The sequence below is a fragment of the Oncorhynchus mykiss genome, chromosome 15, assembly GCF_013265735.2.
Source record: "Oncorhynchus mykiss isolate Arlee chromosome 15, USDA_OmykA_1.1, whole genome shotgun sequence".
NCBI classification, from domain to species: Eukaryota; Metazoa; Chordata; class Actinopteri; order Salmoniformes; family Salmonidae; genus Oncorhynchus; species Oncorhynchus mykiss.
Window position 1 is genome coordinate 57,979,427 of NC_048579.1, and position 19,371 is coordinate 57,998,797.

The following is a 19,371-nucleotide window of genomic DNA, read 5'->3' on the forward strand; positions in this document are numbered from 1 at the left end:
CCTAAAAGTGTATCTATTTCGCAAACAGTGTGTTATCTGTACCGGTTTTGACATGGTATTTTAGAGTTCCAGGATAGTAGCGTATGTACCCCTATCAGATTACATCACACCTGTACAGCAAGACATTTGTTGCCACACAGCCCTCAGGGGCCAGTGTGAAATTCAAAGTATACTGGCGGCTGGCCAGTTATGTATGTCATAGTGCTAACCTCAGCATCCTTTCATCTGACAACCTTCAGGAAATCATTAGAAACCAATCATTTGGATCCACCACTGTTTGGACGAGGAATTAGAGCCTTTAGAATAAGAACCACACCTCTGCTAGAGTCTCCCCACCCAGCACCACACCGAATCCCTGGGAGAGTAGCCCATAGAGCTGGCATAGAGGCCAGTGAGGACAGTGATGCTGGGGGCAGGATGGAGCTGTACTGTCAGCTAGAGAGAGGAGGGGCCTGCTGCCCTGCTATATAAAGACAGGAAGCCCGACTCTTCTAGATGTGTCACTGTGCCGCCTCTCCCCAATTGAGATTCCCATACTGTCCCACACTGTGCCCTCCTCATCTCTTCCCATCACTCTGGTCTGAGGGTCCCAGAGAATTTCCCTGGTGGTCGCCCATCTTTATCTCTCTCCCTCTGGACTGAGGGCTCCCACGTCCCACCTGGCCTCCCGTACAATCACGCTGGTCTGAAGGCACCTACCTACCTGCAGCTTTTCATTCGTTGATGCTTTTCTTGGGACCCGGCTCAAGATGCCAGAGCCCACAAAGAAAGGTAGGAGTGCCCCTGTTCTTGTCACTGAGTGTACAGAAAGGATTTCAGCAAACTGTACTGTACAAGCTGTCCTGAAGCAACGCTGCATCTAGGATCCTGCTTGTTTAACGTATTAACAACAACTGATAACTGGGACTGATAATTGTAATGCACATGTTCTTTTACATTCATGTTGTAGTTACTGGTTGATTTTCTCTACTGGCATATACTATGAGGAAAAGTTCCATTAACCCTTAATTCCTGTTTCTTCTGTAAATAAGGGTAAAATATAGATTTTTCATGGTTTATTTTGGTGTTTGTTTTATTCGTTTGTTGGCCTTATTGACTAGCTATTTAGCACTAGACAAAAATAAGTTCTCCAAACTCTACTTTGAGAGTTCCCAGGAGTTTGCTCACGGTAATTGAGAAAGTGTCTTTGGCGACAACTGTATTGTATTTATGCTCGGATGTTTCTACCTCATTTGTAGAGATGGAGATTCAGGAGGTTTATAAAAAAAACTGTTGTTGTTGCTGCTGTTGGCATGATGGACAGTGGTCTCATGGTGATTAGGAGCCCACTGGAGGGAGACGTGATGAGCCCTGTTGGGAGATTGTTGATGATCCCTGGTGCTTGGCGCTGTGCTGAGCTGGACACTAGCAAAGAAGACCCCTGAAGGGTGATGCAATCTGGATGGACTCTTGGGATCATATTGGGATGAAGATGCCTTCCGGATGATGGATACATTCTGTCCTCGATCTTGCTGATGACTGATGAATAGATGGCAGGGTGGATGACATGTTATTGTGCAGCAGAAGCCAAACAAGATCCCAAACCCATCCCCCATATTCAACTCCATATTAATCTCACTCCTCCTCTCTATGGCAGAGCCCTCAATAGCATATTGCTGCTTGTCTGCATAGACCTAATCACTCGGTGTCCGTCTTGTCTGTAATTCTGCTATGCTAGCACTTCTTCTCCATTAGTTCAGGTCTTTAGGAACTTTAGTAAGATATGCCCATGTACAGGAACAGAACAGTATATTCATCGCTTGGACACCACCACAACGGAGGGAATAAAACGTTTTATTATAAACCGTTTACCTTCTGGTGGACTGTAGCTTTATCTGCAGCAGTATTCGCCACATCAGAAATGGTACACACTCTCTTCTCTCCACACATACATCCAAGCCACTCTACCTGTGTATTCTCTCCCCTGCAGGACAATGGGGCCTATAGGCTGGAATGAGAGGGCTTTGCAAGATTGCGTTCATGGAAGTTATTCAATAAATAAGGTGGCAATAAATTTGAGGACTAGACCAGTTATGCAGCAACCGGTCCAATCCACCTTTTGGCATCTTTAAACAGTCAGCTGTGAGCACAAAAACATACCATTCACTTTACTGGCCTCAATCAGATTTCTGTACCAGTTTATTGTTTGCCCGTGTTGCTTTGATAGGGCTCTCAATAAATGTCAACATCTCAATGTGGTGTAGCAGAGGCTGGGTGAGCTAGGAGAAGTTTAACATCTACGACGTCTCTTTGGGGTGAGGTACCATGAGATTGTTGGACAGCTTAGCTTCCTGTTGTACACGTATAACACACACTTTACTATAAAGTGGGTTTTATTAGTACAGGAGAGATGCCTGCAGAACATTTATCCACTATAATAAACATTCATCATCCCGTCTGAGACAAACACACAGGGGAAGGGGAGGCAGTTGCATGCCAGTCCACCGCAACCGCCTTCCATAAATAGCTGCTCTGTTGCAGAAGACTAGATAAACGACTGTGAAAAAAAGTATTGTTGTTATAAATGACTCTGAACAGCTGAATAGGAAGAGGCTGCTGGATGTGGTGTTGGTTTAGACTGCAGACCCAAGTCTTTTAAAAGCAGGATGAGAGATGACGGACTGACTGACTGGCTGGCTTGCTGAGTGACCCTTAGAGCTCCTGGGACCTGGATTCCTTGGTCCCTGAAATAGTTCATAATGAGCGGACTTTTAATCCTCTCTCGCTCGCTCTCTCTCTATTGCGCTCTCACTCCCCCACTCAACACCCGCCATTGTCACACCATCATTTTAGATGATGATTCACTCAGGCCACTCCCACTCCCACCCAAAGTCAAAAGACCAGCATCATCCACTACACTGCCTGCTTTCAGCAACAGTCTTGGGTTTCAGTGGGAAGAAAGCCCACATCCTCACCTCGGTATATTTACAACCGCTCAGCCCCCATCATTCTCCCTGCTCCGTTACCTCAGACAGCATGGTCGTCGCTTTCCGAATTCCACTCCACATAAATCAAGCCTTTAGGTAAACAACACAGGGAGACCCTGTTGGCTGCTAATCACTAAACCACAGCCCCACATCCACACTGAGGTCGTCAGCAGTTCCTTTCTGTGGCCTCTTCACTTCTAGCAGCACTCATTCTCAGCGCTCCTAGGAATCAAGAGTGTCATTCTGCAACGAACGAACACTATCCCTTATGTGGACCGCCGGTCCGACTGACACACAATAGTCACAAAGAAGGGGTGTTGATAAAAGGTGTGCATTCAAAAGTTCTGGGGGTCTATATTAAGAAGAGACGGCAGCTTGGCTCTCGTTGGGGTCACCATGAGCCCATCTGTCTGCACAGCAACAGGGGTGACAGCTGAAGATACCTGCAGCGTGGTCAGCTGCACTGGGGAGTTCACTGAGGTGAAACAAAACCTTTCTCTGTGGTCAAAGAATGCCTCCCTGTAGTGCACATCGATGCGTGTGTTTGTGAGACCCGATAGGATTCTGATGTGATGAACCAACATCAAGTTTTTGGTGAGGTGTGACAATGTCTAAATTTGAACTGGAGTGTCTGATGGGAATCACGAAAGATTGGCTGGACATTATGGTTCTAATAGTGTATGGACTTTGGATTACAGTGTGTACAGTGTTACTGTAATTAGGCATACAGGGATTTAGGAATGAGATATGGATGGGAGTTACTGTATATTATAAAGAGAGGAAATTGGCAAAGGCAATAGATGTGAAGAGAGAGGGGAGAGGACAGAGAAGTCACAATGGGGCATGGCAGACTGTCTTCCAGAGAGAGAGAGAGAGAGAGAGAGATGCTTCAATGGTCCTAGGACTTTGGACAGGAATGGCACAGTAATGCACAGTATTCCTCCGGATCATTAACAAAGGACCGTGCCTGCCACAAGGCAGGGTGGCAAGGCTGGCATCCCTGCGGAATTCACAGGCTGTGGTGCCAGACCCAGTGCTCATCGATGAGTGCCACTCTCTGTGGAAATGGACAGGCTAGCAAGAGCTGTGCAAGTCCACTGTCATCACCTTCCAAAAATCCCCCTACACCCCCTCTTTTTCCTCTCCTTCCCTTAGTCAGTCAGTGGCCATGTCCGATATCTGGCTTGCCTACTACTTGTTTAAACTGCATACTGTGTACTAATTGTACCACACACTCTTTAGCACGCACTGTTTGGTAAACAGTATGCAGTATGCCATGGCCGAAATGTACTACTTTTGGTCCGTTCAAGACAACTGGGAATACGGAAACTAAATAAGCTCTGACTGGGAAAAATCGGAACATCGGTGATCTTCAGATCAAAGAAGTCGGAGCTCAAAGTTGATGCCAGAATTTCTGGCTTGTAATTCCGAGTTACATATATTTTTCCCAATCGTAGCAGGTTTTTTCTCACGTTCCCCGCTGTCTTGAATGCATCGTCAGTTACGTCTTCACATGAACTAGAAAGGATCGTCTGTAAACCCACCCAGTGACTTTTCCGTGTTGTTGTTTCGGGCTTACGTTAGCTAAAAAGTTAGCATTTGGAACAATATATTTGGAGTAAACTTTTAGTGTACCGTAGGCCTATGCATGTATTAATGGAAGAGTCACTTGAAGCTTGAAAGTAATGAGAGATGCAGTAGAGGAATGCAGTGCTGAGGCAGATGGCTCGTAATAAGGAAGACTGGCTACTACTCGGGAACTGTGTGTGGTGAGATTTCTGGCACACAGCGCAACTGAGGCATCACCCAAGTGGGTGCTATACATTGTGAAGGAGAATTCCAGTAGCTACCCGACTCCCAGAGCAACCCACAACAAGATCGTTACCAGACTATCTTCATCAACCATGTCCCTGACCTCCTTCCTCTGATCAAGCCATGAACTTTCCCTCCATCTTTGAAGGATGCATGCACTCAGACTTGGCCTCTATTGGTTGACCTAGCCAACTATAGCTAGGCTACTCATGATGATGTATTGGTTGACCTAGCCAACTATAGCTAGGTTACTCATGATGATGTATGTATTAGTTGACCTAGCCAACTATAGCTAGGCTATTCATGAGGATGTATTGGTTGACCTAGCCAACTATAGCTAGGCTACTCATGATGATGTATTGGTTGACCTAGCCAACTGTAGCTAGGCAACTCATGATGTATTGCTTCTTTGTTTTTTACTTTGTACGCTCTTTGAGATTATGGAAAGCGCTATTGAAATGTAATCAATTATTATACTAAAGATGGTTTATTTAGTTTAATAGAGCAAAAACCTCCGACGAAGGCCGAGAGGCCGACACGTAAGCTTCAATAAAAAAAGTGCTATTAGCGAGAGCACTTTTCGGGTTTCTTTTATTCATCATAAACAACAGTGAAACTAGTGAGAGCAGTGTGCGGGTATCTTTTCTTTCAACTTATTGAATTGTTACCATGCACCTGGAACTTTTAACTCCTGAAAAATATGGAAAAGGATAGCTTCAGGCATTTAACATATTACATGTAAAAGCCTGTAAAAGGTATTATGCCAATTGCAGTATATTTCTCTGGAATACTTGCACTTAAAATGTATATCTTCACATTTACAGTACATGAATGTGCCAGTGAAGCATAGGAAATAGATGGGAACATGTTGTTGCGGACACGACATTCGGGTATTCAGACACAGCCACTCTCATAGTTCCTTTTGTCAATTACTAAGACTCCACCATTTTAACCATCCTATCTACTTTGTGTGATGCAAGTACCCCCCCCCCCACACACACACACACACACAAAAAGTCTGTGTTTTCTTGTACTGTATGCAGATGTGAGTGGTATAAGCGTGGTTATCAGGCTCAAAGTAGAAATCTGTTATTTTTGATGCCAAAGTCCCTGTGGGCTGATATCACTCTTGGTGAAAGTGTTCTTCTTGTAACCTCTATCTGTCACTGTCTGCTGGAGTCTCCATGTCTGTGTTTGCCTGTTACTATGTAATCCATCCTCAGTCTACCAGGCTAATGTGACGATTGGGTGGAATTCCCTTTCCTCCAGTTTGCATATTGACACACGACATCAGAATGGGACTTTGTGAAACTTTCAATAGGAAGAGGAAAGAGGAATAAACACTGTGTTGTGCAAGAGTGGATATTTTCTATCTAACCTTCTGGTAAGAACTAGACGGGAACACACGTGACTCTGTTTCACTAGCCCATTAATAACATACAAGGTAAACGTTCAAACCCGATAGGCTAGGGCGTACCAAGGGATGTATAGAGACTTTGATCCACTGAGGCCTAGCTTTAGGTCCATTAATAGGTTAAGATTGTAGTCTCCAAATAGGTGCCATGACCCGCTGTGCGGGTTTGATCAGTCCAGACAGTGCAGAGTTCAAACAACGTGTGTCAATTGGTACCTTTATAATCAGTTACTACTATATAGTGTCCAGACACAAGGTGCTGTGCACCACAGGGATGATGTGGCTCACTGGGGACAATAGACATAGGCTTATAGCAGTAGCATCCTAGTCATGACACTATACATTAAACTGTGTAGCAGGTGCCTTGTCTTTACTATCATTAACTGAAGACTTATAGTTTTTATCAAAGATTCTCTGTAATTAGTTATTACGCAATCAACTGATTAATCACGTAACTAATTAACTAGGAAGTCGGGGCACCAAGGAAAAATATTCAGATTACAAAGTTATCATTTCCTAAAATAACTTTTCAGATATTTTATCTGATCAATTAGTCTTCGAATTAATGAATTATTTACTTTACCTCACTGTTAGTCTCATTCCAAACGTCGTAAATTGTTGGTTATCTGCACGAACCCAGTCTTCACTATGAGTCATCCATACATCAATTGTCTTAAATCATTTATTTATTACAAACTAAGTAATTCACAGAAATGCATAAACAGACAAACAAACAAACAAACAAGGTAAATGTAATGATAGGAAAATGCACCCTAGTGAGCTAAACCGGCATGGCGGCTTGTTAGACAAAAGGGGAAGTGGGGTCGACTAAGAAGTCACTACAGAGTGATAATTATAACAATTGAAATGCTAATCCTTTACACATGAATGCTCACTCATTCGGGAACTATTGCAATCAATAAATATATATATATATTTACGCTCAGTGTGTTGTCTTGATCGCTGGTGAAAAGTTCATTTATTTTGTAGAATTGTCCATCTCTCTCCCTCTCTCTCTCGGTTGTGGTTAGAGGGGGTGTTCAGATTGACATTCGTTATAGAATGGATGTTTCGGTGGTTGTCGTTCTTCGTGTTCAAAGATGCCTTATTCCTAGCTGCAGCCTAGTAATCAATATCAAAGACTTGTTCTTATTCTGTCGGTATCGATAGTCTAAGAGTTTAACCACGTGGTATGGTTAACAGAATGAGCAATGGTCTACAACCTTTGTTCCCCTCCTAATGGAGAAAAACATGGTCTGCAACCTTTAGCCATCTCGTAATTGAGGTAAGCTCGGTCTGCTGATAATTTCTCAAAGTTGGGTTTTATTCGGAAGGGCCGAAGAGGGCTGTCCCAGGATGTCTGACACTAACTGGGCTCAGGGGCGGTCCTCTGATTTAGTTCAAATCAAAAGGGAATTGTATTTTTCTTCATTAAACAGTCCAAAACCATATTACACAATTTATACAAACAGCATCATACTCACTCATTCATCTAATACAACAATTAGATGTAAACCTCATATCTGAGGCTATTATATAAACAGCGTTATGGTAATGTAGCCACACCGTCTCCCATGAGCTTCCCCAAGTTTATACTTTCCCCGGAACATGAAATGTGTTCGTACCTCAAGTTCTGTGAGGTGGAAGGATTTAATTTGTCCTCTATGAAAGTTTACCCTCTCTCTACTATGTGGCCATGTGGCAGGGTCTTCTCAGGAATTTACGACCTCTGACCACAACAGCCTAGTTGAAGGAGGCAAGGGGGAGGCAGGGAGAGGGGGATGGGCTTGCTCTTCCTAAAGAGGCCAACGTCATGACACAGGTATATATCGGACCTTCTCAATACTTTCAGAAAAACGGTCACATGCTACTCTGATTTGTCCACTTACAGTATCAACATTTTGATAGTCGCTGTGGCGCGCAACAAATTGACTAGATCAAAAATGCCCCCTTTTGAATTGTTCTCTTTTGTCTCTGTTTTGCAGATGAGATGTCCAATGGTGAGAAAGGTCAGTAAAGGGTGATGCCCAACAATGTTCTTTCACCTCACACAGCACTGGCTTTGATCAGAGAAGTTGGTATGAGAGAATTATTATGGGATACTTTAATTATGTCAGGAAGGAGAGAATGTATCCCATATTATGTTGGCAGTTTTGCTCTATTGGATGGTGGAAACCATGTTTGTGCAACATGTGAAGGCACATTAAGGTACTACTGAGGCTGCATGTAATGTGACCATTCCACCTTCGACTTCAGTGTGAATGTGGAAACACGGTCGCTGGTTTAAACACTGTAAAAGTGTAAATGTGAAGGGTCTACATGTCCTTGGCAATATAACTGTTGTACTACTGTGGCTCAGTGGTCAGTGGTGACGACCGAGTGGTCAGAATCTACACATTCCCCCTAGCGGACCGGCTGATCCAGGCCTGTTGATTCAGCTGACGTTCCAGCTGACGTTATTGGCCGCCTGCCGACACCAGGCTTTGACCTTGGGAGCAGTGTCTTGGGCCTGTGGCTTCGTACAGTGGAGGGAATAGCTCTGCTCACACACAGGTTTAGGCTAAATGTATCCCTGGCCGGGCACTGATTTCATTTTATGTACTTCTATGAAAGTATTCAATCGTAATTGTGCCATAAATATTGCAATTGACATAAAGATGAATTCTGAATAAACCTGTCATACAGTAAGTGAAGAACACATTTGAACCCTGTAATATATTTCATCCATCAACTTTGGGGCTGCAGGTAGCCTAGTGGTTAGAGTGTTGGGCCAGTAACCCAAGGGTTGCTGGATTGAATCCCCGAGCTGACAAGGTAAAAAATATTTTGTTCTGCCCATGAACAAGGCAGTTAACCCACTGTTTCCCGGTAGGCCTTCATTGTAAATAAGAATTTGTTCTTAACTGACTTACCTAGTTAAATAAAGGTTCAATTTAAAATACAATTTAAATAAATTCCCTCATGGTCAAGCACCAAAACAATGAATCTGATTCCAGGCAAATGGCTGTAAAAATAAATCTGCATTCAGAAAATATCCCACTTGATATTGTGCATGCGTATGTACAAACAAATTCAGTGGATTTACTGTATGTGTCCCATTTTGTGTGTGACTGAATGGAAAATGGCGAGTGAGGTTGAGCATACAGTGAGTAAGTCTGCCCATTGGTGGGAGAGTGAGTATGTTAAAGGCTAGATGTGGAGGCTTTGCGCTATTAAATGTAGCTCTTCCATCCCTGCTATATTTGTCACATACTCAGAGAGTGTTGCCACAGACAGTAGTGAGGTGCCAATGCCCACACCTGAGATATCCCTCGAGGTCTCACCTCCACCCCCAGGTGGGTAACCATGCACTGGTGTCATGCCCCTCTTTTCTCTCTTTCCAACACGCGTGTTTGTTGTTGTGTGTCCACCGTTCTTGTTTTTCTTCTTTCACAATGGGATTTCTCAACTGTTCCCTCGACGACACACACAAACATAACGCATTTTAGTCAAAGTAGTCTACGTGCAATCCAAATAAGTCAACTTCCTGATAAACAGCCCATATGATGCACATCATTCCGTAGTTGCACTGTTGTACTGCTGCTACTGTAACACAGTCCCGTGCTCGGCGTTGCTGTGATGCTCTGTCCCCAATACTGCCTTGTGCTTTCTTTACCAAGTATGTCACCATTGTGTGTGTGTGTGTATCTGTATGAGGTACTGAAGCATTGTTTTGGAATATGGAGTCATCCACAGGAAGTACATTCAGTGTGAATGAGGAAGTATAGCTTTAATTGTTAGATTCAGCAGGTAGCCGTCATTAGACTTATAATAGATTCCGATGACATTGTCACGTTCAAATTTCTGGGAACTGTTATGATTGGCTATGTGAAAAAATGAAAATCGTTTTTTTTTTGGCTTGTGGTACATTGTAATGAAGTCTTGTTCAAACTTGCTGAATAAGTAAAACTATACTTCCTTGAAGCCTCCAGGACTAGCTATAGATATGCAATGACCAGATTGGTAACGTCCCTCAATTTTACTTGGTAGTTGGCAAAGATAACTTTTTATAATTTCTATCAATTTTGATTGCCTGTCAAGCATTCAGACATGACTGTCAATGGAACGACCCATTCTGGTTGCTGGCTATCTATTCTCATCCATGTCCAGCCAGCACCTCATATGTGTTTTGAGAGGCTGCTAGTGCTTTTGCTCAAGGCTTGCTGCTCCAGCCTGGCACTGTTATCTGCTGTACAGAACAACCGGTAGAGACTGAGGGGAAGGATCCACAGCCCATAGAGGTGATTAAGCCTGTACAGCCAGAACCAGTAGAGAATGGGTCTAAAGAACCAGAACCAGAGGCGGTTGTGGTCGGGGCTAAAGAGCAAGTCGAGTCTGTGAACTCTGAAGTAAAGGAGGAGGCCCCGTCCCCTTGCTCACCCCCACCGCCTGGTAAGTCAAATTCACTCAGTCTCAAGCCATTCACAGTAAAAGTGCATGCTGTTTACTATAACTAAAGCTATAACTGAAGTCCCAGAGTTTTTCCTGATCAGGTCATGTGGTTAGGAAAAACTCCATGCCCTACTCATAAATAGTAACAAGAGCTTCCGTTCAATTGTCCCACTCAAACCATTGATTGAAGCAGTTTGACTCTAGTCTGTAATAGAGTCAGATCCATAGTTCTGGTCTTTACTAAAGCCCTTTATCTTCTCCCAATAGATCATCATATGGGCCAAAGTTCCATTCAAATCAGGCAATGGACTGATAGAGTCTGTATGAATCAGGGTTTTATTTGGATTGAAGAGCTGTTTGAAATGACAGACAGAGACACCTTTTGCCTCTATGACCCAATGCTGCTATGACCCAATGTGATGAATTTCATTGGCATTTACACTACAACAGCCATACATTGGTTCATGCTTTGCTTTTGGCAGATTGTCGACTAGTGCATTTTTTATATACGGTAAGTTCTAATTCTTCTAAGGCGAAAGTGCGCCCAAAGTCGTGTCTGATAGCTTTGTCATGGTCAAACAGCAAATATAGGCTACATGTAAATGCAGCGTGTCTGCTGTGTGCATAGTTCAGTACAACAACTTTACGGCACATACAGTTGGAGTTAGCAGTATTAGTTGGAGTTGTTTGTATTAGAAATTGATGACTGAAAGAAACTTAGTGCTGTGTGAGTGGAGGAGATGGACGGTAACTTTAATCTATGAGAGCCTTGTCCCAATTCAGCAACCGTGACGGAGGAAGCAGAGCCAGTTGTTACGGAGGTTACACAACCGCCAGAGCCTGTTGGTACAGTGGTTACCCCACCACCACCACCACCACCACCCCCACCTCAAGAGCCTGTTGTTACAGTGGTTACCCCACCACCACCATCACCCCCACCTCAACAGCCTGTTGTTACAGTGGTTACCCCACCACCACCACCCCCACCTCCAGAGCCTGTTGTTACAGGTGTTACCCCACCACCACCACCACCACCCCCACCTCAACAGCCTGTTGTTACAGTGGTTACACCACCACCACCACCCCCACCTCAAGAGCCTGTTGTTACAGTGGTTACTCCACCACCACCCCCACCTCCAGAACCAGTTGTTACGGTGCAGGTTACCCAACCCCCACCTCCAGCAGGTCTGGAAGAGTGTGTGTCTGTGCAAATGCACAAACATGTGTATGTGCATATGCAAGAACATGTGTGTATATACAGTGGGGCAAAAAAGTATTTAGTCAGCCACCAATTGTTTATTTGAAAATTATGGTGGAAAATGAGTATTTGGTCACCTACAAACAAGCAAGATTTCTGGCTCTCACAGACCTGTAACTTCTTCTTTAAGAGGCTCCTCTGTCCTCCACTCGTTACCTGTATTAATGGCACCTGTTTGAACTTGTTATCAGTATAAAAGACACCTGTCCACAACCTCAAACAGTCACACACCAAACTCCACTATGGCCAAGACCAAAGAGCTGTCAAAGGACACCAGAAACAAAATTGTAGACCTGCACCCGGCTGGGAAGACTGAATCTGCAACAGGTAAGCAGCTTGGTTTGAAGAAATCAACTGTGGGAACAATTATTAGGAAATGGAAGACATACAAGACCACTAATAATCTCCCTCGATCTGGGGCTCCACGCAAGATCTCACCCCGTGGGGTCAAAATGATCACAAGAACGGTGAGCAAAAATCCCAGAACCACACGGGGGGACCTAGTGAATGACCTGCAGAGACCCGGGACCAAAGTAACAGTCTACCATCAGTAACACACTACGCCGCCAGGGACTCAAATCCTGCAGTGCCAGACGTGTCCCCCTGCTTAAGCCAGTACATGTCCAGGCCTGTCTGAAGTTTGCTAGAGAGCATTTGGATGATCCAGAAGAAGATTGGGAGAATGTCATATGGTCAGATGAAACCAAAATATAACTTTTTGGTAAAAACTCAACTCGTCGTGTTTGGAGGACAAAGAATGCTGAGTTGCATCCAAAGAACACCATACCTACTGTGAAGCATGGGGGTGGAAACATCATGCTTCGGGGCAGTTTTTCTGCAAAGGGACCAGGACGACTGATCCGTGTAAAGGAAAGAATGAATAGGGCCATGTATCGTGAGATTTTGAGTGAAAATCTCCTTCCATCAGCAAGGGCATTGAAGATGAAACGTGGCTGGGTCTTTCAGCATGACAATGATCCCAAACACACCGCCCAGGCAACGAAGGAGTGGCTTCATGAGAAGCATTTCAAGGTCCTGGAGTGGCCTAGCCAGTCTCCAGATCTCAACCCCATAGAAAATCTTTTGAGGGAGTTGAAAGTCTGTGTTGCCCAGCAACAGCCCCAAAACATCACTGCTCTAGAGGAGATCTGCATGGAGGAATGGGCCAAAAAAACAGCAACAGTGTGTGAAAACCTTGTGAAGACTTACAGAAAACATTTGACCTCTGTCATTGCCAACAAAGGGTATATAACAAAGTATTGAGATTAACTTTTGTTATTGACCAAATACTTATTTTCCACCATAATTTGTAAATAAATTCATTAAAATCCTACAATGTGATTTTCTGGATTTTTTTTTCTCATTTTGTCTGTCATAGTTGAAATGTACCTATGATGAATTACAGGCCTCTCATCTTTTTAAGTGGGAGAACTTGCACAATTGGTGACTGCCTAAATACTTTTTTGCCCCACTGTAGGTAGACTACGTTTATGTGCGCATGCACAAACGTGTTGGTGTGTGTGTATGTATGTTTGTGTGTGTGTGTGTATTATTGTGTGCGTGTGTGTGTTTTCTGTGTCTATTCTTCTCAGTACAGTTTACAGACAGTTTAAAGCGGAGGGTCTAGGATTCATAGTGAGGCTATACTGTAGCAACAAGCACAGTGCTGTTGACGGTCACAGCAGCAGCAGCTGATTTAGATGTATGGAAGGTTATAGCTCTCCGATAGTTGTCACTCATCACTCAGCATTGCTCCAGAGCCTTTTTACCACAACAAAGGTCCAGTTTCATATGTCGCTTCTGCTTTACTCAATCCTCACCCCCCTTGAACGCTCTCTCTATGACACCTTTATTTTCAAGAAATAGCACCCCTTGTGTGGACATCCGGTATTATCGTTTACACTGGTACTCTACAAAAACGGTATGAAAATCTGGATACCGCCCAACGCTACTCTCTTTAACGTCTCTGGAGGGGAAGCTGAGCTCAGTTACTCTTTTGATCGACGACAAGCAGAGGGTTTCTCAAGTAACAGGGCTTTTCTTGGATAGTTAGGTCTTTAATCTTTCATTACCCTTGTGGACATTCTTGTGTTCTTCTGGCCGCTGCTTGTCAACTTCAATCTCTCTCTTCCTCTCACAGTGCTTCTCACTTGTGCTTACAGCTTTCCTAAACCAAGCTTGTGGTGTTACGCATAATTCCTTTATCTTACGTACACGTGTGATCTCTTACATCACCGTCCACTCCCATCTCATAGACACTGGTGTGATCTCTCACAGGACACGCTTCGATCTCACCATCAGCACATTTATGGTCTCGTACACTTCATCTATCCATTTCAAAGACATGCATATGTGGTGGTGTTGTGTCGTGTCGGTCCCATGTTCTGTCTTGTCTTGCATGCTTTGTCTTGTGGCTTGTCTTGTTGGCTTGCCTTGCCGGTGATGGACTTGGAGCTTTTAATAGGTGGGTCTGTGTCAATCACACCTTTATTGCAGATAAAGATGATGACGCTACAACCAACACCCCATCACCACCGCCCCCACCAGGTTGGTAACCATGACAAACCATCCTCATTTCTCCCCCCTTTCCCATCTTGTCAAGTCGGTTACCATGGAGACTCCACTATCCATGGAGACTCCACTATAGGACAGTGCTCCCATCAACACCCCAAAAGTACATTTTGCAGGAGTCAGTTACTGTGGGGAAGAGTCTAACTATAGAGAACACTATGGCTAGATGGTGGATGGGTCTCTTACCTGTCTTTTAAACACAAGGTTTTTCTCAGACCTTTGGAATATATTCCTGATATTAATTTAATACTTGCACATGGCAAGTGGTTAGAATATTGCTGGGTAGAAATATTCAGGATCATCTCCTAAACTATTGCAATATATGTTTGTGCATATCACATACGTATGTTGTTTACATGCATGCCAATTCAAAAATGGCAAAGCATAATTCCTACAAGCACACAAACCTTTATTTATTATCATTTTAAAATAAAGGTATGGATGTGAAGATCACATCTGACATGCACACCTTGACTTTTTCTACATTTTGTTGTCTTACCCCCTGAATTTAAAATGCATAAACTTTAGATTTTGTGTCACTGGTATACAATGACAATGATGTCAAAGTGGAGATGTTTTTTGAAATGTTTACAAATTACTTAAAAAATAAAAGCTGAAATGTCTTGAGTCAATAAGTATTCAACCCCTTTGTTATGGCAAGCCTAAATAAGTTCAGGAGTAAAAATGTGTGTAATAAGTCGCATAATAAGTTGCAGGGAGTCACTCTGTGTATAATGATAGTGTTTTGCAAGATTTTTGAATGACTACGCCATCTCTGTACTCCACATACAATCATCTGCAAGGTCCCTCAGTCGAGCAGTGAATTTCAAACACAGATTCATCCAGAAAGACCAGGGACGTTTTCCAATGCCTCGCAAAGAAGGACACCTATTGATAGATGGGTGGAAAAAAAGAAAAGACATTGAACATCCTTTTGAGCATGGTGAAGTTACTAATTACACTTTGTATGTGTATCAATAGTACAACCCGTCAGTACAAAGATACAGGCGTCCTTCCTAACTCAGTTGCCAGAGAGGAAGGATTCTGCTCAGGGATTTCACCATGAGGCCAATGGTGACTTTAAAGCAGTTACAGAGTTGAATGGCTGTGATAGGAAAAAACAGAGGATGGATCAACAACATTGTAGTTACTCCACAATACTAACATACATTACAGAGTGAAAAGAAGGAAGCCTGTACATAATACAAAATATTCCAAAACATGCATCCTGTTTGCAGTATGGGAATAAAGCAAAACTGCAAAAAATGTTGCAAATAAATTAACTTAATGTTCTGAATACAAAACATTATGTTTGGGGAAAATCCAACAGAACACATCACTGAAAACCACTCTTCATATTTTCAAGCATGGTTGTGGCTGCATCATGTTATGTGTATGCTTGTCATCGACAAGGATTAGGGAGTTATTTTAGGATAAAAAGAAACGGAGTAGAGCTAAGCACAGGCAAAATCCTAGATGGAAAACCTGGTTCAGTCGGCTTTCCAACAGATACTGGGATACAAATGCACCTTTCAGCAGGACAATAACCTAAAACACAAGGACAAACATACACTGGAGTTGCTTACCAAGATGACATTGAATGTTTTCACTTTATCATTATGAGGTATTGTGTGTAAATGGGTGAAAAAATAATTTAATCCAATTTGAATTCAGGCTGTAAACCAACAAAATGTGCAATAAGTCAAGGGTGTGAATGGAGGCTTGGAATATACACACATAAGATCCATTCATGCCACTCATGCTCATCATGTATACTGTATGTATATTATATGTTATGTATATATGATGTTATTATATTATACATGTTTTGGTTTGTTCTAGACCTCAACTATGTTGATACCATACCGGTTCTCTTGTTTGGAATTGTGTTATATGTCATATTTAATTCATTGGAGATTGTTGGTAAGAGTAATTGGAAGTTTCATTTCATACTTTTTTCCAATTACAAGGCCATTAAGAACAATTTGTCATACTTTATTTCGTCAATCATCACAGAGGGTCAATAGCAATATTCTTCACCAGAGTCAAATAAATTGACTAGATAAAAACACAAATTAATTTCAGTAATACTATGCTTTCTTTCACAGAGGATGCCAATACAGTCAAGAAACTCTCTATTGAGCTGCCTAGTAAGATCTCTCTGTTATTTATACAACTATAGCTCTGACCAAACGGGTCTTTTTAATCAGAATGTTACAACTGCCTGGATGTAGGAAACATGTTTGGAGACATGTATATTTCTAGAAGGTGTTTTGTGTGATTTTTGAAGTTAATTATTTTTCCAACCGTAAGAGGTCAGATTGTCAACGGTGAAACATGTTGCAAAAACATCATAATTGATTTTTTTGAAAAAGGAATGATAAGAACTTAAGGATTTTAAGGGTCTCCTTTTCTGATATTTTCTGTCTGGCACATGAATGTTGTACATATTTTATGTGAACACATTTGGAATTCTGATCGTAATACAATGATACAGTTTGTATAAAACTTTATTTTACGAAATACAAAGGCATGAAAGAAGATTCAAAACTGATTCTCCTCACTGGTGAAACCTAACAATATACAACAATGTACATAGTTACAGCTTTTGCTTGGCAGATTGCATCATTATGTCAGAATTCGTCAGGGCTCAGCTTGCTTACTGTTAGATGTCTTGTATTGCTTGCTGGTCCTGAATGTTTGTGTGTGCTTGCTTCTGTGGACTTTACAGTACTATTTCTTATAATATGCTGTAAATTTCTCTCTGTCTTTGTTCAGATGATAGCGTCCATGTGTCAGCCATGGGGAGAAAAGACTCAGGTAATACTATGTAACAAAAGCCGTAATAACCATCCTAGTAGAAGCGACGTTTTCAATAGCTTGAGCTCCAGAATAGCAGTATCCTCTCTGGAGCAAGCCCACTCACGAACCGTGTTAGTCTATTAGCTGGCTCTTTTCATTTTCCCCGCATAGCTGGTCCAATGGAACCTGGCTTGGCATACTTTTAAAAGCTCAGGTTCATTTGGACTCATTTGGATGTTCTGCTCCATGAAAAATACTGGTTTCCTAAAATGTCATAGTTCAACTCCCACGTTCCCCTCCAATGCTTGTAGGAAACTATGGGGCTTTTGAACGTCAACATCTTTTTCAAACATTGGAAAATGAATGACATTTCACGTAAGTAAGAAGTCAATTCAATGAATTAAGTGACCTAGTTGAGTGTTAGTCTTTGAGTCAGGGATGAAGTAAAGTGGGGGAGGGTAGCTGGGTCTTTGCAGTAGGTAGCGAGGGGTGGGGCTGAAGGGACTCCCTATGTAGGTATGTCTATAGCAGTTTCATCACTTGTTGAGCATGGTGACTGCTGGCATGAGTCCTATTCCACTTAGTCCTCTGAGATCTCAAAGAAGACCGGAGCATCTAGAAATTGAAGAATGTATCAATCGATACACTTTTGCACACGGTAAAGGAGTCTCTTCCGATATGGTATTCTATCAAAACCCATAACGCTTTTCCCAGTACAGGTATTTGTTCTATGTTCCATGTTCCTATGCTTTCCATGTTGCAAAATGTTATGCTTTCCATGTTGCAGCTGCCATGAACAGCTGAGGAACAGTATGAATGTATTTCTGTCTGTCTATCTACCTTTGGAAGTATATAACTTTCAGATGAATACAGAGAAGTGTGGTGACGGATTGTTGAAGCCATTGAGTACAGTATACAAGGAGTGTGTTGGTCTGTTGGTGTTGAGTCTTTGTGTGATGGTGTGTGTCCGTCTCTCCTGATCGACCAGTGTGGTCTCTGGGAGAGGGACAGGCTCCAGAGGACCTTGACAAGCCCGTAGACACCCCACCGCTGTCCAGCCTGCTCATAGAAAGACCCCAGGGCGGATCCATCACTGTGGGTGAGTGCCTGCAGAGTGAGCTCTCCTCTCACAGCTGCTGTAGACCATAGATGATATCTCACTGCCTCTCTCTCTCTATGCTTCTGTCTCCCTCTATCTCTCTCTCTGCCTCCATCTCTTTCTCTCTCTCTTTCTCGCTCATGCAAATGAATTTATTCTCTCCAAGAGAAGGGACCTCTGGTAACCATGTGTAGGACATCTTTCCACCTCAAAGGCTATTCCCACCATGGACATGCTGTGTTTTACATGTTCACAAGGTGGAGACATCTCCTTTGTTGCCAAGGTGGAGGCCCAAGACCTGCTCCGTAAACCCACCATCAAGTGGTTCAAAGGGAAATGGATGGACCTGGCCAGCAAGACCGGAAAGCACTTGCAACTGAAAGAAACCTTTGACCGACGCACCAAGGTAGACAACCTCCCATGTATACCTCTATGTATGTTAACACACACACACATTGGTCCCCTAGCTGTCCTTCCAATACCTATGTATCGCCCCGCAGATTCACACATTTGAGATGCATATCATCAAGGCCAAAGACAACTATGCTGGAAACTACAGGTGTGAGGTCACCTACAAGGACAAATTTGACAGCTGTTCCTTTGACCTGGAAGTGAAAGGTTTGTTGCACTGTTTGAGTCTCCGTCGTACAGCAAAGAACACACACTGAAACACGAGCAGTAATATACTGTGTTATTGTTTTGCATTATTGTCTTTCAGAACTGGAACAGTCACAGAGTGTTGATATTCGATCAGCCTTCAAAAGAAGGTAATGAGAGCAACACAATCTGACCTTGTTATTTAGATTTTTGAAAACAGACAGTTAATAGACTCGTTTTCAGAGTCAACAACAGAGTGATATTTTTACAGTTAGTGGTTAGATTGAGCATTTGAATAATGAGTATCCTTTTTTCTCATAATGATAAATATGACAAAAGTCTCATTAAACACAAACTTCACTGGTTTCGAGCAAGATTCAATACACATGGCAAATAAACCTGAACATGTACATTTGAGCAT

General features: G+C 42.7%; 1 protein-coding gene across 20 annotated transcripts in view; it reads left to right on the forward strand.

Moving 5' to 3' along the window:
• The first annotated feature begins 487 nt into the window (after positions 1-487).
• LOC110490765 (myosin-binding protein C, slow-type) overlaps positions 488-19,371 on the forward strand; it is a 37,111-nt gene continuing 18,227 nt past the window's right edge. For 5 of the 20 annotated variants that reach the window (XM_036944791.1, XM_036944785.1, XM_036944787.1 and 2 more), the window contains exons 1-12: positions 488-771; positions 8,178-8,201; positions 9,450-9,527; positions 10,429-10,623; positions 11,407-11,808; positions 14,378-14,428; positions 16,561-16,602; positions 17,231-17,272; positions 18,243-18,353; positions 18,611-18,759; positions 18,854-18,971; positions 19,072-19,120. In XM_036944791.1, coding sequence (XP_036800686.1) covers positions 750-771; positions 8,178-8,201; positions 9,450-9,527; positions 10,429-10,623; positions 11,407-11,808; positions 14,378-14,428; positions 16,561-16,602; positions 17,231-17,272; positions 18,243-18,353; positions 18,611-18,759; positions 18,854-18,971; positions 19,072-19,120 — 1,283 coding nt within the window. In that variant the 5' untranslated portion in view covers positions 488-749. The remainder of the gene's footprint in view (positions 772-8,177; positions 8,202-9,449; positions 9,528-10,428; positions 10,624-11,406; positions 11,809-14,377; positions 14,429-16,560; positions 16,603-17,230; positions 17,273-18,242; positions 18,354-18,610; positions 18,760-18,853; positions 18,972-19,071; positions 19,121-19,371) is intronic. The other 15 variants (XM_036944789.1, XM_036944790.1, XM_036944794.1 and 12 more) reach the window with 15 other exon arrangements.